Below are 16,938 nucleotides of genomic sequence, written 5' to 3'. Positions count from 1 at the left end.
TTCAACTATGGACTTCACCAATATTCATGCAGGACCCTTGCAGTTTGGGAACCCTCATGTTACATGTAACCGATATTAAGTAAAAGAATCAGCGATACAACACAAAAATGATCTTGGGAACATTTATACACCTGTGGTTGACCCTCCCTAAATCAACAGGGACCCATTTTTTGGGTACTGACCCAGAAACATCCCTGCTTTGGGGAAATTGAAATCATTTTCTATCCAAATATATTGAAAAGGAATAACTTGCATGCTCAGTAAGATGCCTCGCCTGAATCACCCTAAAACACTATATTATACAACTGGTAAACATTCTGTTGCTATAATAAGCAACAACTTTATATTATATAAAATCATTTTCTTCTTTAGTATGGTGTAAGAATATAATATTATTTTGTTTAAACAAATCAAATTGTCATACTGTACTGGGACACCTACAGAAAATTTCACTGCGATGTGAAAGCTGTATAACACTAGGAAATAATGGGCCTTTTCAACATCTACAACTTACAGAGCAACAGTGCAGGTTTCGGAAATAATGACTACTAAAACAACATGTCACAGTAAAAAAATATGCTCTTCCTTTTAATTCGACAAAAAAAATTGTAACAAAAATACAGAGCTCTGGCATGGGAACAAGGAAAAAGGACTGGGGCATCAGTTTAACTTCCGTTCACAGTCAGGGACTGCTGTGTAAGAATATGCTTTTCCCAACACAATTCGGTCTCTGAGCAGCTTGAAGAAAGCATAGTAATTACTGAAAAGGATAAGAGCTAGGGAGATTGTGTGGTGCCACTTCTCTGAAGAAAGAAGTGAATACAGCTGGTAGAAGATTAGAACTCCTTCCAATGTAGTCAATATGTTCAGGACCCGCAATGGGTTACTGAAAAAGAACTAAGGTGAGAGAAAGAACTTTTAGCCACTGAACATAAACCTTCTAAAGAAAACTGCTCTCACTACATATTTGTACCACCCACACTCTAGGGCTCAATTCTCAATAGGAGGCTATGTGCAAGATATAAATATGCTGGTAGATTAAAAGGACAATGAATGCTAAATACTAATTAAAATCTAATTTTACAGCTATTAAATGCACTCTGTATGCACATACTTCTATGGTTCTTTGATACTGCTGTCCTCTGTAAGCTTGTGGCAAATCATACATATCTCTCTGCAGCAGGGGATAATGTTAGACCTGCTTCTGGTGCCCCCTTACCCCCAGTGTGAAACAAACATTGTGCTATACACCTAAGGCTCACACAGACCTCCTATCTAATTAGTGGTTCTGGCTTCGAGAATAGTGCAAAGATCACATGGATTGCCTTCCCACCACTGCTGAAGTTTTTTCCCTGAAATGGTTTTCATAATCGGGAGGAAATGGGTAAGAAAGGACAAAACTTTCATAGGGATTTTTAAAATATAGCAGCTGAGGTGGTAAAAAGATGGCCCTGTATAGACAAGCATGGGACCTGTTATACAGAATGTTTGAGGCCTGGGGTTCTCTGAATAAGGTTTTTTTTTTTGGATCTCCATACCTTAAGTCTACGAATTAATTATTAAACATTAATTAAACGCAATAGAATTGCTTAGCCTCCAATAAAGATTAATAATATCTTAGTTGAGATCAAATAAAATGTACTGTTTTCTTATTACAGGAAAAAAAAGGAAATGGTTTTTAAAATCTGAATTATTTAGTTAAAATGGAGTCTATGTAAGATGGCCTTCCTGTAAGTAGGAGCTTTCTGGATAACGAATTTCCGTTACCTGTACTACAATATGTCACAATAGCTTTCATTGTCCTTTACCCACATTCTGATGAAATTCACTCTAGTGTGTAAGAGTGGATAAAAAAAAATACATTTAAATTATAAGCTCACTGGAACAGGGAGTCAAGGAGTTAATGACCAAATATTTCTGAAATGCTGAGAACTGTTGTAACTAGAGCCACAGTTAAGGAGCCCAAAATAAAATTGTGTACCTTCTGCCATTCATATCTAATTTTGCAGACAACTAAATGAGTACTAATAGTAAAGAATACTTACATGAAAGCGGAAGTGAGACACATCCGAGGGGATGGCTACATTGTAGTGACCAACTGCTTTGTAGACATTTTTGTTATGTTTAACCAGAACCCCCTGTGGCCACATGCACTCCTCCATCCACCTGCAAAACCATTAGCATGAAATCATTAACAGAAAAGCTTGCTTCTAACCTTTAAATGTGTGTTAGATCAATTTATTCTGTGTTAAACATGTATTTCTCCCTCAGACATGGGAGGGTACAGGCAGGCCAGAAACTCTGGGGCCCCACACAGGTTATTTATATGGGGCCCCCCTATGAACACAAGTGTGCAGTGCCAAAATTTTGGCCACGCCCTTTGTGTGTGCAATATAAACAGCTGATATTACTCTATAATAAGCAGTTCATATAAAGAGTTCAACTGATTAATGTGCTAATAAGTCATTCAGTTTATCGGGGGTCAGTGGAGTTTGCCTTAAGTTTAACCCCTTCCCATCTACCTGCCCCTGCTCTACGCTGTCATTGCTTGATATGAAAATTATGTAAGTTTTTGCATAAGTTACATAAATTACATCTGTTTAGGGTCCCCAATGATCTTGCAATGGGGCCCAATAACTAGTCAGTAGTAGTTCATAAAAATAATTAATGTGCTAATAACTCAGTATTTTAATTGGGGGGGGGGGTCAGTGGAGTTTACATGTAGTGTAAGTTTTTGCACAAGTTATGTAAATTGCATAAGTGTAGGGCCCCAATGGTGTTGCTGTGGGGCCCAATAACCAGTCATTTCACTGCTGGAAAGTTTGTGTAGGTGACACTAATAAAAATCAGTAAATAGCTTCCAAAATTAACAGTTGATGTTTCACTATAATAAGCATTTCATATAAATAGTTAAAATAAAAAATAAATGTGCTTGTAATTATTTTATTATGCCAAAAAAGCGACACTGGAAGGCTACAGGGTCACCTGAGCTGAATTTTCAGAAAAAGTTTAGAAATGATTCTTTAACCAAACAGAAACTTGTATACCTAGCATGTGGATGCCCTGAGAAGTTTGAGGCAAATGAATCATATTAACTGTGTTCCAGTCACTGTAAATAAACTTCTAGGCAGTGATGTAATTGTTTCAATGCAATGCTGCTAACCCTCTAAACCTCTACCTAAAGGGGATGTTCCCCCTTCATCTTGTTTATTTTCTTTTTTTTTTTTTCTTTTGTTATTGTTAAATATTAAATGCAAAATAAAAACTTGAAAAAAAAAAAGTGCTAATAAGTCAGTCAGTTCATTGGGGGGAAGTAGAATTCATTCATTGGTCGCGAGTGGTGTTTGCCCCTGTCTTCCCCTTCTCTGCATTGGTCTTTGCTTGTACGCAAGTTACCCAAGTTTCTAGGCAAGTTATGTCAGTTTCTTACGTTTCTAAGCAACTTTTACGAAAGTTACGTAAATTGCATAAGTTTTAATGTAACCTTATCTGTAATATACGTAACTTTCCCGACGAGCCTGGGCCCCGTTTCGAAGAAGGTTTTCACAGAGCCCGGCACAACTGTACCCAGTCTGCCCCCCTGATGGCGGCCCTGGGTACAGGAATCACCAATGCATCAATGGGATATAAAAACATCCACTTATATAAGGATATCATGGGCCTGATTCACTAAAGGGCGATAAAAATTATCGCACGCTTTTTTGCGTTAAAAAACGCAAAATAATTTGCGCGCGATTCACCATAGTATTATCACGTGCGAAAAATCGGCATTTTCGCATGCGGTATTTCTCGCACTAGTTTTACCGCATGCGTTAATTTCTGCGCTGAAAAGAATACGATCGCATGATTCACTATAACTTTTGCGCGCTAAATATCAAATTCGGCTATGCGAAAATTAACACCTACTACAGGCAGGCGAAAAATTATACAAAACTACAGTAAATGATTTTTTGCAATAAAATAAGGACTTACAGTGTTATTTATTCAAGTATGTGTTTCCCCTAGAGTGACGCAGCCGCCAGTTTGCAGCGAAATGTTCATTTTTAATACAGTCATTTTCTGCAAGTATTGGCGTGTATGGCTAACATGGCGTGCGTTCATTTGCGCGACTATTTATATTTGGCTACAAGTGATGAAATGCTTCGCCAGGCATGGATTCGCAGCAAATTTTTGGACGTGCGTTGAATTTTTTCGCGGCAGATTTTTTCATGCGTTTCGCAAAACAATCCGCCAATGGCAAAACGCATGGCAAAATTCGCCACGCAAAAATTCACTGCACATACAAAAATTGATACAAGCGTCAAAAAATAATAGTCACAGCAACAATTTTTTTGCCCGCACAACATTTTTGCCGTTTCGTGGATCTTTCGAAAGATTTGCTAATTTTTCACTAAAGATAACCAGAACACATTTGCTCATCACTAGTGGCTACTATTTATAAGCATCTACTATTTATATGCTACCATTTATATGTGGCTAATATTTATATACACCATTTATATGCGGCGACAATTTTTATACACTATTTCTAAGCTACCATTCATATGCGGCGACTATTCGCGGGCGTAATTTAGCACATGTACCAGCAAATACCGCATTGAAATAGTCTTCGCGAGTTAAATAACGCATGCAATATCGCGCGTAAAAAAGCGCGAGTATGCTTAAAGTGAATCGTGCGAAAAATCGCCAAAATTAAGACGCGGTAAAAATTTTAGCGCACGTTTTATCGCCCTTTAGTGAATCAGGCCCCTAGTCTCTTGCCTCTGAATTTGTAGTGGCCAATACACAGAGGTGTGCAGAAATTAAACATACAGTTCATTATAGAACCGCGTGTAAAAACTTTCTTACGAGTGCTGTAGCATATTGGAGCAGAGTGCAGGGTCCACCTTCTGCCAGCATCCAAGATGAGCTGCTGCCTTGTGCAGAAGATCACAGTATCGGGCAGGCAGGAGGTGTTGCGTAAGGATAACTGATGTACTGAGAGAAACTTGAAGAAAGAGTTCACAAGACCAACGCTTGTCATAATACTGTGTGCTCTGTTGGGAGAAAGAAAGCACTATAAGTAAACAGGTTATCTGCATACACATCTTCTTTGACCCTCCATTCTTACCCTAAAATCTACAATAGCTGATGATATCTTTAATAAAATCACAGGTTTTAATATGGTTAATAAAATGATAATTTCTAATATGCAAACAATCACTTTAATATGGGTTTCATAGTGTCAGTAGTTCATACCTTTACAAACCAGACCGGTACAAATGCCACATAATATGCAGACAGCATGGAGCTGAGCAGCACTTCTCGTACACGCCAGTTGAAGTCCAGCTTCAAGTAGTGCACCTCACTGCGAATAAGGTCAGGTGACAGGCAGCAAGCATGTGTAGGAAGTGGCTCTGCACTGGGCATATGGTGCCTCAAAATGTGCTGCAGAACATGTAAGTAATCTTTGCTTCCCCGATCCATAGAGGCAAGATCTCGAGTGTTAGGCATGTGAGAGAGGCCTGGGCGGCGGAAGTCCCATCCTAGCTGCAGGAAAGGGATGTACATCCCAAATCTGATGACAAAATGAATTAGTTATAATCCTAAAATAAAATGATAACCTCTGCCTTTGATCAGATTGTGGTATAAAAAGGTTTTCTATACAACCTAAGACAATGTAAAGTTATATGATTATGCTAACATTAACCAGTTATAAAAAAAAAAAAATGGTGATAGAACATGATTTCATTACATATACAGCAAAGCCATTCCAAAGCATATGCCCTCTGTAATAAATGGGATACACACAAATACATATAAATGTATACTGTCGCAAATTGTTTGACATGCTACAGCTTGAGAGGATTAAAGTATGTGTTATTGCTATATTATGTTACACTGGCCTTTTAGGAAAAAAATACAATTGTTAAATCCTATATAGGCATGGGACCTGTTATCCAGAATGCTCGGGACCTGGGGTTTTCCGGATAAGGGGTCTTTCAGTTATTTGGATCTCCTACCTTAAGTCTGCTAAAAAAAAAAAAAAAGGTATTGTTTTATTATTACAGAGAAAAAGGAAACCATTTTTAAAAATGTGATTTTATTAAAATGGAGTCTATGGGAGATGGCCTTTCCATAGTTCAGAACTTTCTGGATAATGGGTTTCCGGATAAGGGGTCCGATACCTGTATAATACGTTTTCAACTATATGTACATATGGAAATATTACAGTTCTTAACAAATCAGATAAAAGTGAGAGTAGGACTGGCCATTACTGAAATAGGTGGCCAGCTTAAATTTTTTGCAATCCCAGTTTTGTTTAAAGGGGTTGGCGTTTTCTTAGATATTTGCGCAAAATGTTTAAATGCCCTTAATAGAATAATATAGGAAAATGCATAGAGTCTCTATTTCTGTAAAAATAAATTGGTCACGCTCTCATTACGCACCCATACCTAAATATGAAAAAGGGGATTAAGATAAATTATTTTTAATTACAGTTTACATGGTACACTACAACAACTGTAAGGAATATACTCTTATGGTAGCATGTATAAACATAATTGCAAAAATGCAGTAAAATCAGACAGACTAGCAATGGGCAAAATTAAAAAGGGGAGGCAAAGTGGAAGTCAATATGAAGATCTATCTATATAGACTCCGACAGTAAGTGCCACCCCCCAGGATAACCAACTGGCAAACAGGCAGTGAATACTACAAATACACACTGCATTTCAACTACAGAAGTGACTGCCCATCTGTGCATGGCAAAACATTAAATTAAATTAGATATGACATGCATCTGGGCTGCTAAAACATTCAAGCCATTATTCTCACTCACGGGTAGCAGAGAAAAAGCAAGTTGAAGAACGAATGCGTTCTAAACAAGAGGATAATGGATCGGCACAAACTCCAGCCGGTTCCAGTCAGGACGGCAAATCTTGTTGCCACCAGGAGCAGTGAATGTGGCACAGAGGACTTCCCTCCCTGAGAAGCCTGAACAAAGAGAAATGTTTTTGAAAGTGGAAGTCAATCAACACACATCTTAAAAATTACATATCATTTACTCACCTCCCTTACAATGGCACCAATCAATCTTCTTGCAAGCACAATGGTTGTAAGAGTCAACACATTAAAATCAATCAGGTGAAAGTTCTGTAGAATTCATAACAAAATAAAGCTTTGAGTGTTTTCAGTAGAAGAAATAAGTGATTTGAATTGTACTTATGAGATGTAAAATGACTGAATCAACAGACACCTGCAATTACACTTAAAGGGGAAGGTAACCATTAAATTAACTTTAACATAGATGGAGTAATTCTAAGTAAGTGGCCTTCAGTTTATTTTGTGCATTCTTTAATTGGTTATGCTATGGGCAACATCACCACTAATGTTGGCTTACACAGTATAAAAAATATGCCCCTTAGATCAGACCAATGTGAACATCGACACTGTGGCTGAATCAAGCAGAAAGCCGCTTGCTTGCTATGATTTTTGGTAGGCATATGATACCAACAAGTGTAATAAAGAAAAGTAGAAACATAAAGATACCCAGCCCACACACAGCCTTAAACAATGCAAAATTAAGCAGAAATGTTTAATATAACATTTGCCTATTACACACCAGAGAGGTATGTGATGGGGGGTGGGATGGAGGATACCACCAGACCGTCTTGTAAATGTTGATGTAGTGCACAAACAGGGCGATGAGGTGACAGAAAAACAGCTGCAACTCAAACAGGAGGTGGCGGTCAGCAGGCAAATCAGGGATCTTGCAGTGTCGCAGTGGAACCACAGTCTGGGTTGCCAATGGGGGACTGGAGAGACCAGTGCTAGAGCTACTCCTGTGAAAGGCAGAAGGCATTAGGAGGAAGTGGTATGAAGACAAATGAAATTAAACTGTGGATGTGTCAGAAGAAGATGCAAAAAATTAAAAAGTATCAAATATAAACAACAGAAATAAAGGGATTCTGTTGTTCACCTGTTGTTTCCTATATATTTATCCAATTATCTGATATTAAATGTTATTTTATACAAAAAAATGTCTAGAGTCCCCAGGTACACAAAGGGTTATACCAAAAGGGAAATAACACCCCCCACCTGCAAATCTTTTGTTTTAGCCCCAAATTCCTGGGTCCCTCTCTAAACGTCACTTTCTGCATGCAGTCTTCCTGAACTACAAAGTTGCACAGTGGAGTTGGAGGCCACAGTATCTGGATACCTTACTTCTGTTTCCAGTATAGATGTCAGCAACTGGTAAGAAGACACCTTTACATTGGAAGCCAGCCTATGGTGCTGGACAGACAAAATGCTCCTGGGCCACATATCAACAGTGGCTGGAAACAATGGTGGGTGCTAAGACTGCTGCATTTTAGGAGGCACTATGTGGCACAGTTTAGTTGGGGAGAGTTGAGGTTAGTACAGTTTTGCAAATTTCCATTTATTGTACTGAATGCATATAAATACAAAAAAATAACAAATGTTGACCTACTACTATAAAAATCATTCACATGGCTAGATCTTCAGATGGCTAGACCTTGTATAATGTAAAGTAGATTAAAAGGTAAGGCCAAAAAAAAAAAATATATAAAATAAAAAAAAAGATATATAGAGTAAAAGAAAATAGAAAGTCATAAAACAGACTGAGCACATACATAAGGATACAGATTCTGTTTGACACCAATGATCCACAAAGCCTCTAACCAAAAACTGACAAGAAATTTGCAGCAGTGATTTAAATGTTCATGTTGTGTGTGCTTATGTTGCAAATATAATATCAGTATAAAAAAAAATAGAAAAATAAATTAACTAAGGATTCCTGGGAAGTGGCAACTGTGCAGAAATGAGTGAATAACAAAGGGCATCTGCTTCAACCAAAGTATTCTTCCTAGGAACCAGAAAAAAATGCACTGTCAAAAGAGCTCTGCTTGCATGTTTGGTGAAAGGAAAAGATACCAAGATAATGGATACATGTCTCCTGGAAGGTTATGCATTAAAAGGTGCAACATTTGCTACAGACCTAATCATCTAATGCAACCAATCAGCAGGTAGCATATACCGTTCACCTATTCAAATATCTTATTGAGGGCTACAATAGTTGCACAGCATACATTTCGTCTTGATATGCACACAAATCAAATATATGACATACCTGGCTCGGGATCTCACTCCACTGACTGATGGAATGCCTCCATGCACCGCACCCCCCGCTGACCCTGGTTCGCATAAGGGGGTCCGGCAGTAAGAAGTCCGGTTTGGGCCTCGACGGCCCCCTGCCATATCTTGGCTTGGGTAAGGCTCAGTCACACTTTACTTTACCATGTGTAAGAAAGCTGTGCTGAAAAGTGCAATAGGTTAGAAAACATAACATAATGAGGGTCAAAGGCACAATACCAACTAGAGTTACATTCAAGTTTAACATTGGCCAGAGAACTAATTTAAGCCTGGAATGCTTACAACAAGGAAAAGGGACTGCAGCACTTTCCATGGCTAAATAGTTCCTACACAGCAATGCTTATTTATAGACAGTATAGCTTCTACAGTACATCTTCCAAAATGTATTTTGTAATCTAGTGATTTTTCCCAGAGCTATATCAATAGAATAAGTAGGGACATAGACTTAGATAAAGTGTACAGGACAAAACAGCACCACAGACGCTGGCATTTTGCAGAACTGTTTGTGTAATAGTGATTTTACATTGCAAGCTTCAGTGGGTTAGGCTGAAGAATATGTTGGTGGCATATATACAAATAAATGAAAATAAGAACAATACATGTGCAGTGATTCAGGGGAAAGAAGGAGCCTATAACAAGCTGTCTGGCGGCTCTTAGGCTTAAGGTTGCCACATATCGCTATATATTAATTCCCACGGCACAACTGATACAGAGTTTTGCTGGCATTACAGATTTATTTGTATACAGTAAAAGATACACAAAAGATCGCAACAAAACCTAAGGAAGCAACAACCGGAAGGGAATATCTCCCACGGAGCACACTGAACTGGAACGCTATGTGCATCACTGCAGGAATGCTAAGTCTGGGCCGGGACTCGGCATTATAAACATGCCCCTGACACATATAAGCGAGTGAGTTTAAAGTCACATCACACACCCACGGAATAAGAACGGCAGCTTCCTGACCACCAAAATCAAAAATTCTTGTATTAAAACAGGCGCATAGTCCAACCCTCCCCCATAGACGTAAAGACCGTGATTGCACTCACCAGCACTGTCCAACGGGAGCGCGCACTCACAGACACTAAGGGAACGCGCAGTTCTATTACCTGGGCGGGGCGCACCAGGAGCGTAATGATGCCATAAGGGTGTGTGTGCGCGCTGCGTCTCTGACCCAGAGCAAACAACCAGGGCGCCTTCAGAAAGAAAGGGGCGTGGCCTTACGTGCTGGTAGGAAGGAGCAATATGTACGGCTGTGAGCTGAAGACTTTGGTACCAGGGCCAGGGCTACAGAATATATAGGTGCCATTGTGTGAAGCGGCAGTCTGTATTTTTGCTGCTAGTCCAATGTATACAAAGTGTTTTAGCTTTTTTATCTAATAATACTGAGCTCTTTCCTAACATTTGTGTCTAAGGGGCCCACCAGAAAACAGACTATAGGCCCACTCTCAAATCTATTTTTCCTCCTTTCCTAGCCCAACCTCTTTATTCTACTAGTCTCTTTTATTTATATGCTAGCATCTATTCTTCCATCTATTTCTTTTTTTTTCACTCAGAATTAGGGAATGATAATGATGGTCAGGAGGGCCCACTGACACCTGGGCCCACCAGGAGTTTTCCTGGTATCTTGGTGGGCCAGTCCGACACTGATTTAGGGAACAGAGATCATAACATGGTCTCCTTTGAGCTAATGCTGCAGAGACAGCTCTATAAGGGAGTAACTAAGTTTTAGATGTGCAGACTTTGCCAGTATAAGGGCATCTCTGCAATGCATTAAATGGGAAAGGCTTTTCATAAGGTTAAACACAGAAGGAAAATAGGTATAGGCAATAGGGTCGTTGATGCGGTCCCCGATCCACCTAAATTTTAAACCTGCCCGATCGAGATCTGGCAGGCCCGTCTCGGCAGCTAGAATCGGACCGTGTATGGCCACCTTTAACGTCAAAGTTGGTAAAAAAAAGATGCCTTTAAAGCATTCAAGTTAGCTGGAACAGCAGAAACTTTCATCAGGTACAAGGAAGCAAATAAAATATGCAAACAAGCTATCAGGCAAGCTAAAATAGAGATGCAAAGGGGTATTTAAATATGTAAATAGTGAAAAAATTATGCAAGAAGGGGTGGGACCCTTATTATCACAGGGGTGTTCAGCTGGTTGATGAGAACATGGAAAAAGAAATTCTGAACTCTTATTTTTCATCTGTCTATACTAAGGAACCAGCTAATGAAGGCTTCCCTTCTAATAGACCCAATTCTAGTAATATAACTACTGATGCATGGGTCACTGAGGAGGAAATTTAAAAGAGACTTGAACATGCATAGATAAACAAGGGTCCTGGACTAGATGGGATTCATCCCAGGGTATTAAACGAGCTGAGCGCTGTGATTGCCAAACCTCTTCACTTCATTTTTTAGGATTCATTGAGATCTGGCACGGTGCTGAGAGACTGGCAAATTGCTAAAGTGTTGCGTTATTCAAAAAGGGATTCAATTCTCAGCCTGAGAACTATAGGCCTGTTAGTCTGACATCAGTGGTAGGAAAGCTTTTGGTAGGGGTAGTAAAATATAGGACATTTGAATACATTGCAAATTACCATACTATAAGTTTGTGCCAGCATCATTTTACGCCTAACAGATCTTGCAAGACAAATGTAATTGCTTTTTATTAGGAAGTGAGCAGGGACATTGATGCTGGAATGGCAGTGGTTATTTACTTGGACTTTGCATTGGATACAGTACCGCACAGAAAGTTAATGATAAAATTGAGGAAAATTGGCCTGGAAGATAACATTGCACTTGAATAGAAAACTGGCTTAAAGGAACAGTAACACCAAAAAATGAAAGAGCTTTTAAGTAATAAAAATATAATGCACTGTTGCCCTGCACTGGTAAAACTGGTGTGTTTGCTACAGTAACACTACTATAATTTATATAATAAGCTGCTGTGTAGCCACGGGGGCAGCCATTCAAGCTGGAAAAAAGGAGAAAAGGCACAGGTTACATAGCAGATAACAGTTAAGTTCTGTAGAATACAATAGTGTTTTATCTGTTATCTGCTATGTGCCTGTGCCTTTTCTCCTTTGAATGGCTGCCTCCATGGCTACATAGCAGCTTATTTATATAAATTATAGTAGACTTTCTGAAGTAAACACACAACTTTTACCAGTGCAGGGCAGCAGCACATTATATTTTAGTTACTTTTATACACTTTCATTTTTTGGTGTTACTGTTCCTTTAAGGATAGTTTACAAAGAGTGGTGATAAATCAGGGCTGTGGAGTTGGAGGCAATTTTGGGTACCTGGAGTCGGAGTCGGCAAAAAATGAACCGACTCCGACTCCTACTAAATTTAAATGGGAATAAAAAAAAAAAATAAAGCAAGTTTAAATGTCCCAATTCACAAACAGTCATAATTAATTACTTCTCTGCTATAAGAATAAAGCCCAATGCATGACCATGAAGCATGCTTTTCATTGACTGTATGAATGTATAAAATACATTAGCATATTAAAAACAGAGTAGTCGGAGTCGGAAATATCAGAAACTGAGGAGTCGGAGAATTTATCTACCGACTCCACAGCCCTGTGATAAATGGAACATTTTCTAATTGGACCAATGTTGTTAGTGGAGTACCGCAGGGGTCAGTCCTTGGTCCTTTGCTTTTTAACTTGTTTATTAATGACCTGGAGGTGGGCATAGACAGTACTGTTTCTATTTTTGCTACAATACTAAATTGTGCAAAACTGTAAGTTCAATACAGGATGCCAGAAAACTGGCCAGCAAAATGGAAAATAAGGTTCAATGTTGAAAAGTGCAAAGTTATGCATTTTGGTAGAAATACAAACGCGAGTTAATTGAGAAGGATCTGGGAATTGCCTAAACTTCCAGGTCAAATAGCTTTAGATGCCAAGTTGCTGTCCACTTTCATAATGAAATGTGGTCTTCAAATTAACGTCTTACACATCTAAGTTTAGGCAGTGGTAATACCTATTCTGTTGTGTGCAGAGGTTCACAATCGGCTGCCCCTCATGTTATCCTCAGGAAATCACTTACCGTATATACTCGAGTATAAGCCGAGTTTTTCAGCCCCAAAAATATGCTGAAAAAGCCACTCTCGGCTTATACTCGAGTATATGGAATAGAAGAATTTGAAGATGTACCTTAACTGTCCGGCATTCGTTGCGCCATTGCGCTTGCACATCCAACCAACCCCCCCGTGTCCGGGATCCGTTGCGCTCACAAATCCAACCAACCCCGCCCCCCCTGTCCGGCATCCGTTACGCTCGCACCTCCAACCAACCCCGCCCCCCTGTCCGGCACCCGTTGCGCTCACACAACCAACCAACCCCCCGTGTCCAGCATCCGTTGCGCCTTTGCGCTCGCACCGCCTGCCCGCGAGAACCCGGAAGCAGCTGAAAGCAGGGAGACTGAGAGCGGCATCGCAGCAAAAGTGAAGGTACCGTACCGCATTTAGTCCTGCTCTACGGGGTCATGCAATCCTTGGGGTGCTTTAGGTTCTGTGATTCGACTGACATCAGTGCTCTGAGGAGAGAGAGAGAGCAGTGGAGCTGCATGTGCAAAGCTGGCAAACTGGATCAATGCGCAAAGTGCACCTTTAAAAGTTTGGTAAACACTGGTAGTTGCCGGCCATAATGAATAGCATGGCTACATGGCAGACGTTCTGGGGGCTTTTATAGTCACCCAAGGAAGTCTGAAGTGTCCACTGAGCTTTTGAACTTTTGGTCTATGGGACTTGTCCTCAGAGAGAACAGCACCTTTTTCTCATCAGTTTAAACGGGAGATGAGTTGTCTCTGGCAGATGTAGGGTTGCATATAGCGCCACATTCCTGAGTGATAGCTGATTGTGGTATCAGAGGCAGCATGTTTGACATTAAGTTCAGTAGAAAGAAGCTGCTGTGAAGCAAAGATGTTTTGTTGGCATGGTTGTCAGTCTGGCCATGTGCAAACTAATCAGTTGCTGTGGATAGGGCCATAACATGAGGAAATCCTTTGGACAATACTATACATTCAGTAGCAAGCAGTGTGCCTATATTAAGGCACCGAGTGCCTAGGGGGGGAGTGGCCCTCGGGTCCCTATTCTTTGGGGGAGGGGGGTGACAGGGTCGCAGGCGTGACGTCACCCACACTCATTCCCCTTCTCAGCGCCACTGATTGAACAATCAAGATTGGAGAACGTGCTGGTCCCCTGCGCATATAACCCTACATACGTAGTAAAGGATTTTCCAATTGCAAGATACCAGGGCCTGCAGTTTGTAAGTTTTAACTCTTTGCATACCTGTGATTTATTATATTTTTTTTTATTTTTTTATTTTTATGATAATGAACAAACTTAACTGAAAAGTAAACCCAGAACAATGTCACATGACATGTCACACACAGGATGGGAGCACACACAGCAGGATGGGAGCAAACACAGGAGGATGGGAGCGCACACACCAGGATGGCAAGTACTTGATACTTAGTATGGCAGCTTCCTTAGCCGTAGGCTTATACTCGAGTCAATACATTTTTCTTGGGTAAAATTAGGTACCTCGGCTTATATTCGGATCGGCTTATACTCGAGTATATACGGTACTCATGTTCCAATAGTTTTAAGCTTATAGTGAATGCATTTGATGTGAATTATTGTCTCAGACCTTTGTTTATATCGGTGACTGTTGATTTTACTTTCATCCATATCATGATTTTATTACCCTTTACACACTTAGAAACTTTGCTGGAGTTCTTCCCAGACTGGCTTGGATAAACTATTTTTTTTTTTTAGGAATGTGTTTATGAATTATTATATATAAGTGTGAAGATGTTAAGACTGAATGAATATATGTGTAAAGAATCTCTTGATGTTTTAGGGCTCTGGCACACGGGGGAGATTAGTCGCCCGCGTGTGCCATCCCGCCGGCGACTTACATGTTCGCCGGCGGGATGGCAGGTCATGGCAACTCGGGGAGATTAGTCGCCCGCGAACAGGGAGTTTTGTCGCGGGCGACTAATCTCCCCCGTGTGCCAGAGCCCTTAAGGGTTACAATAAGTAGGTTGATGAGCAACTTTTAAACATACACTGCTCAAAAAAAATAAAGGGAACACTTAAATAACACAATGTAACTCCAAGTCAATCACACTTCTGTGAAATCAAACTGTCCACTTAGGTAGCAACACTGATTGACAATTAATTTCACATGCTGTTGTGCAAATAGAATAGACAACAGGTGAAAATTATATGCAATTACCAAGACATCCCCAATAAAGGAGTGGTTCTGCAGGTGGTGACCACAGACCACTTCTCAGTTCCTATGCTTTCTGGCTGATGTTTTGGTCACTTTTGAATGCTGGCGGTGCTTTCACTCTAGTGGTAGCATGAGACGAAGTCTACAACCCACACAAATGGCTCAGATAGTGCAGCTCATGCAGGATGGCACATCAATGCGAGCCGTGGCAAGAAGGTTTGCTGTGTCTGTCAGCGTAGTGTCCAGAGCATGAAGGCGCTACCAGGAGACAGGCCAGTACATCAGGAGACGTGGAGGAGGCCGGAGGGCAACAGCCCAGCAGCAGGACCGCTACCTCCGCCTTTGTGCAAGGAGGAGCACTGCTAAAGCCCTGCAAAATGATCTCCAGCAGGCCACAAATGTGCATGTGTCTGCTCAAACGAAACGGTCAGAAACAGACTCCATGAGGGTGTTATGAGGGCCCGGGTCCACAGGTGGGGGTTATGCTTACAGCCCAACACCATGCAGAACATTTGGCATTTGCCAGAGAACACCAAGATTAGCAAATTCGCCACTGGCGCTCTGCTCTTCACAGATGAAAGCAGCTTCTCACTGAACACATGTGACAGAGTCTGGAGACGCCGTGGAGAACGTTCTGCTGCCTGCAACATGGTGTGGGGGTGGCATTTCTTTGGGGGGCCATACAGCCCTCCATGTGCTCGCCAGAGGTAGCCTGTCATTAGGTAACGTGATTCATAATACAAAAATTTGAGTCACATTATAGAATTTACATCATAGTGATGACACCACTAAACCATTTATAATGATATAATTTACAGGATATTCATGGCTCTTGTGTTATAATAGGCACTTAGTCATGTAATCGGTCACATGACTCACCAAAACTTGCACATTATAATAAATCTGTGTAAACTACATGGAAGCTTTGCCATTCAATATGACGGATGGATAGGGGTTACAGTACTTTAGAATACTGCAGGTACAAAATTGTCCATTTTAAATGCCTGGATCATTACTAGCCAAAATGTATAAACATTTTATACTTATACTCACACAAAGTGAGGGAGTCTAAGATAAAAACACACCACACAGGTTTGGAACAAACAGGTTTATTGCTAACATTTGCACATTTTCTTTACAGAACTCTACTTAGTAAAGAATGCTGGCATAAATTTATGCTAAAGACTAGAGAGAGTTCACCATTTAGCTGGCTAGGCCCCAGTTAGAACGCCCTAAATATGCTATATAGACTCTTAAAAATGTTTTATAACACAAACAGGAGCGCTATGAAAGATTATTGTTTGGCAATGTGACAAAGTGACACTGTCACAAAACTCAGAAATCAAACTTTAAGGAAACATAATTTTTATCTAATGGAAATCCTGAAAATGCAGGCAGGGGGTATAAGTCACTATGAACACATTTACTTATATATTATAGGTGTAATTTAAAAACAAAAAGGTCATTACTCTCCTGCAGGTTCTTAATATACAGCCTTGTTCTTAGCCCTAGAATATTTTGGTATATCATTTTTTCCTTCCTCC

The 16,938-nt window shown here is 40.2% G+C and overlaps 1 protein-coding gene across 4 annotated transcripts; it reads right to left on the bottom strand.

The window, feature by feature from the left end:
• Positions 1–561: 561 nt before the first annotated feature.
• Positions 562–10,321, bottom strand: tmem39b (transmembrane protein 39B). Of its 4 annotated transcripts, none has more exons than XM_012956760.2 (9): positions 10,203–10,321; positions 9,131–9,316; positions 7,604–7,823; positions 7,051–7,134; positions 6,821–6,975; positions 5,239–5,557; positions 4,849–5,036; positions 2,046–2,166; positions 562–897 (listed from the first exon to the last, which is right to left on the bottom strand). In XM_012956760.2, the coding sequence occupies exons 2-9, from the start codon at positions 9,256–9,258 to the stop codon at positions 661–663; spliced, it is 1,452 nt and encodes a 483-aa protein (XP_012812214.1). In that variant the 5' UTR covers positions 9,259–9,316; positions 10,203–10,321; the 3' UTR covers positions 562–660.
• Positions 10,322–16,938: the final 6,617 nt, after the last annotated feature.

The sequence above is a fragment of the Xenopus tropicalis genome, chromosome 2, assembly GCF_000004195.4.
Source record: "Xenopus tropicalis strain Nigerian chromosome 2, UCB_Xtro_10.0, whole genome shotgun sequence".
Taxonomy (NCBI): domain Eukaryota; kingdom Metazoa; phylum Chordata; class Amphibia; order Anura; family Pipidae; genus Xenopus; species Xenopus tropicalis.
This window is presented reverse-complemented; position numbering and strand designations above follow the sequence as displayed.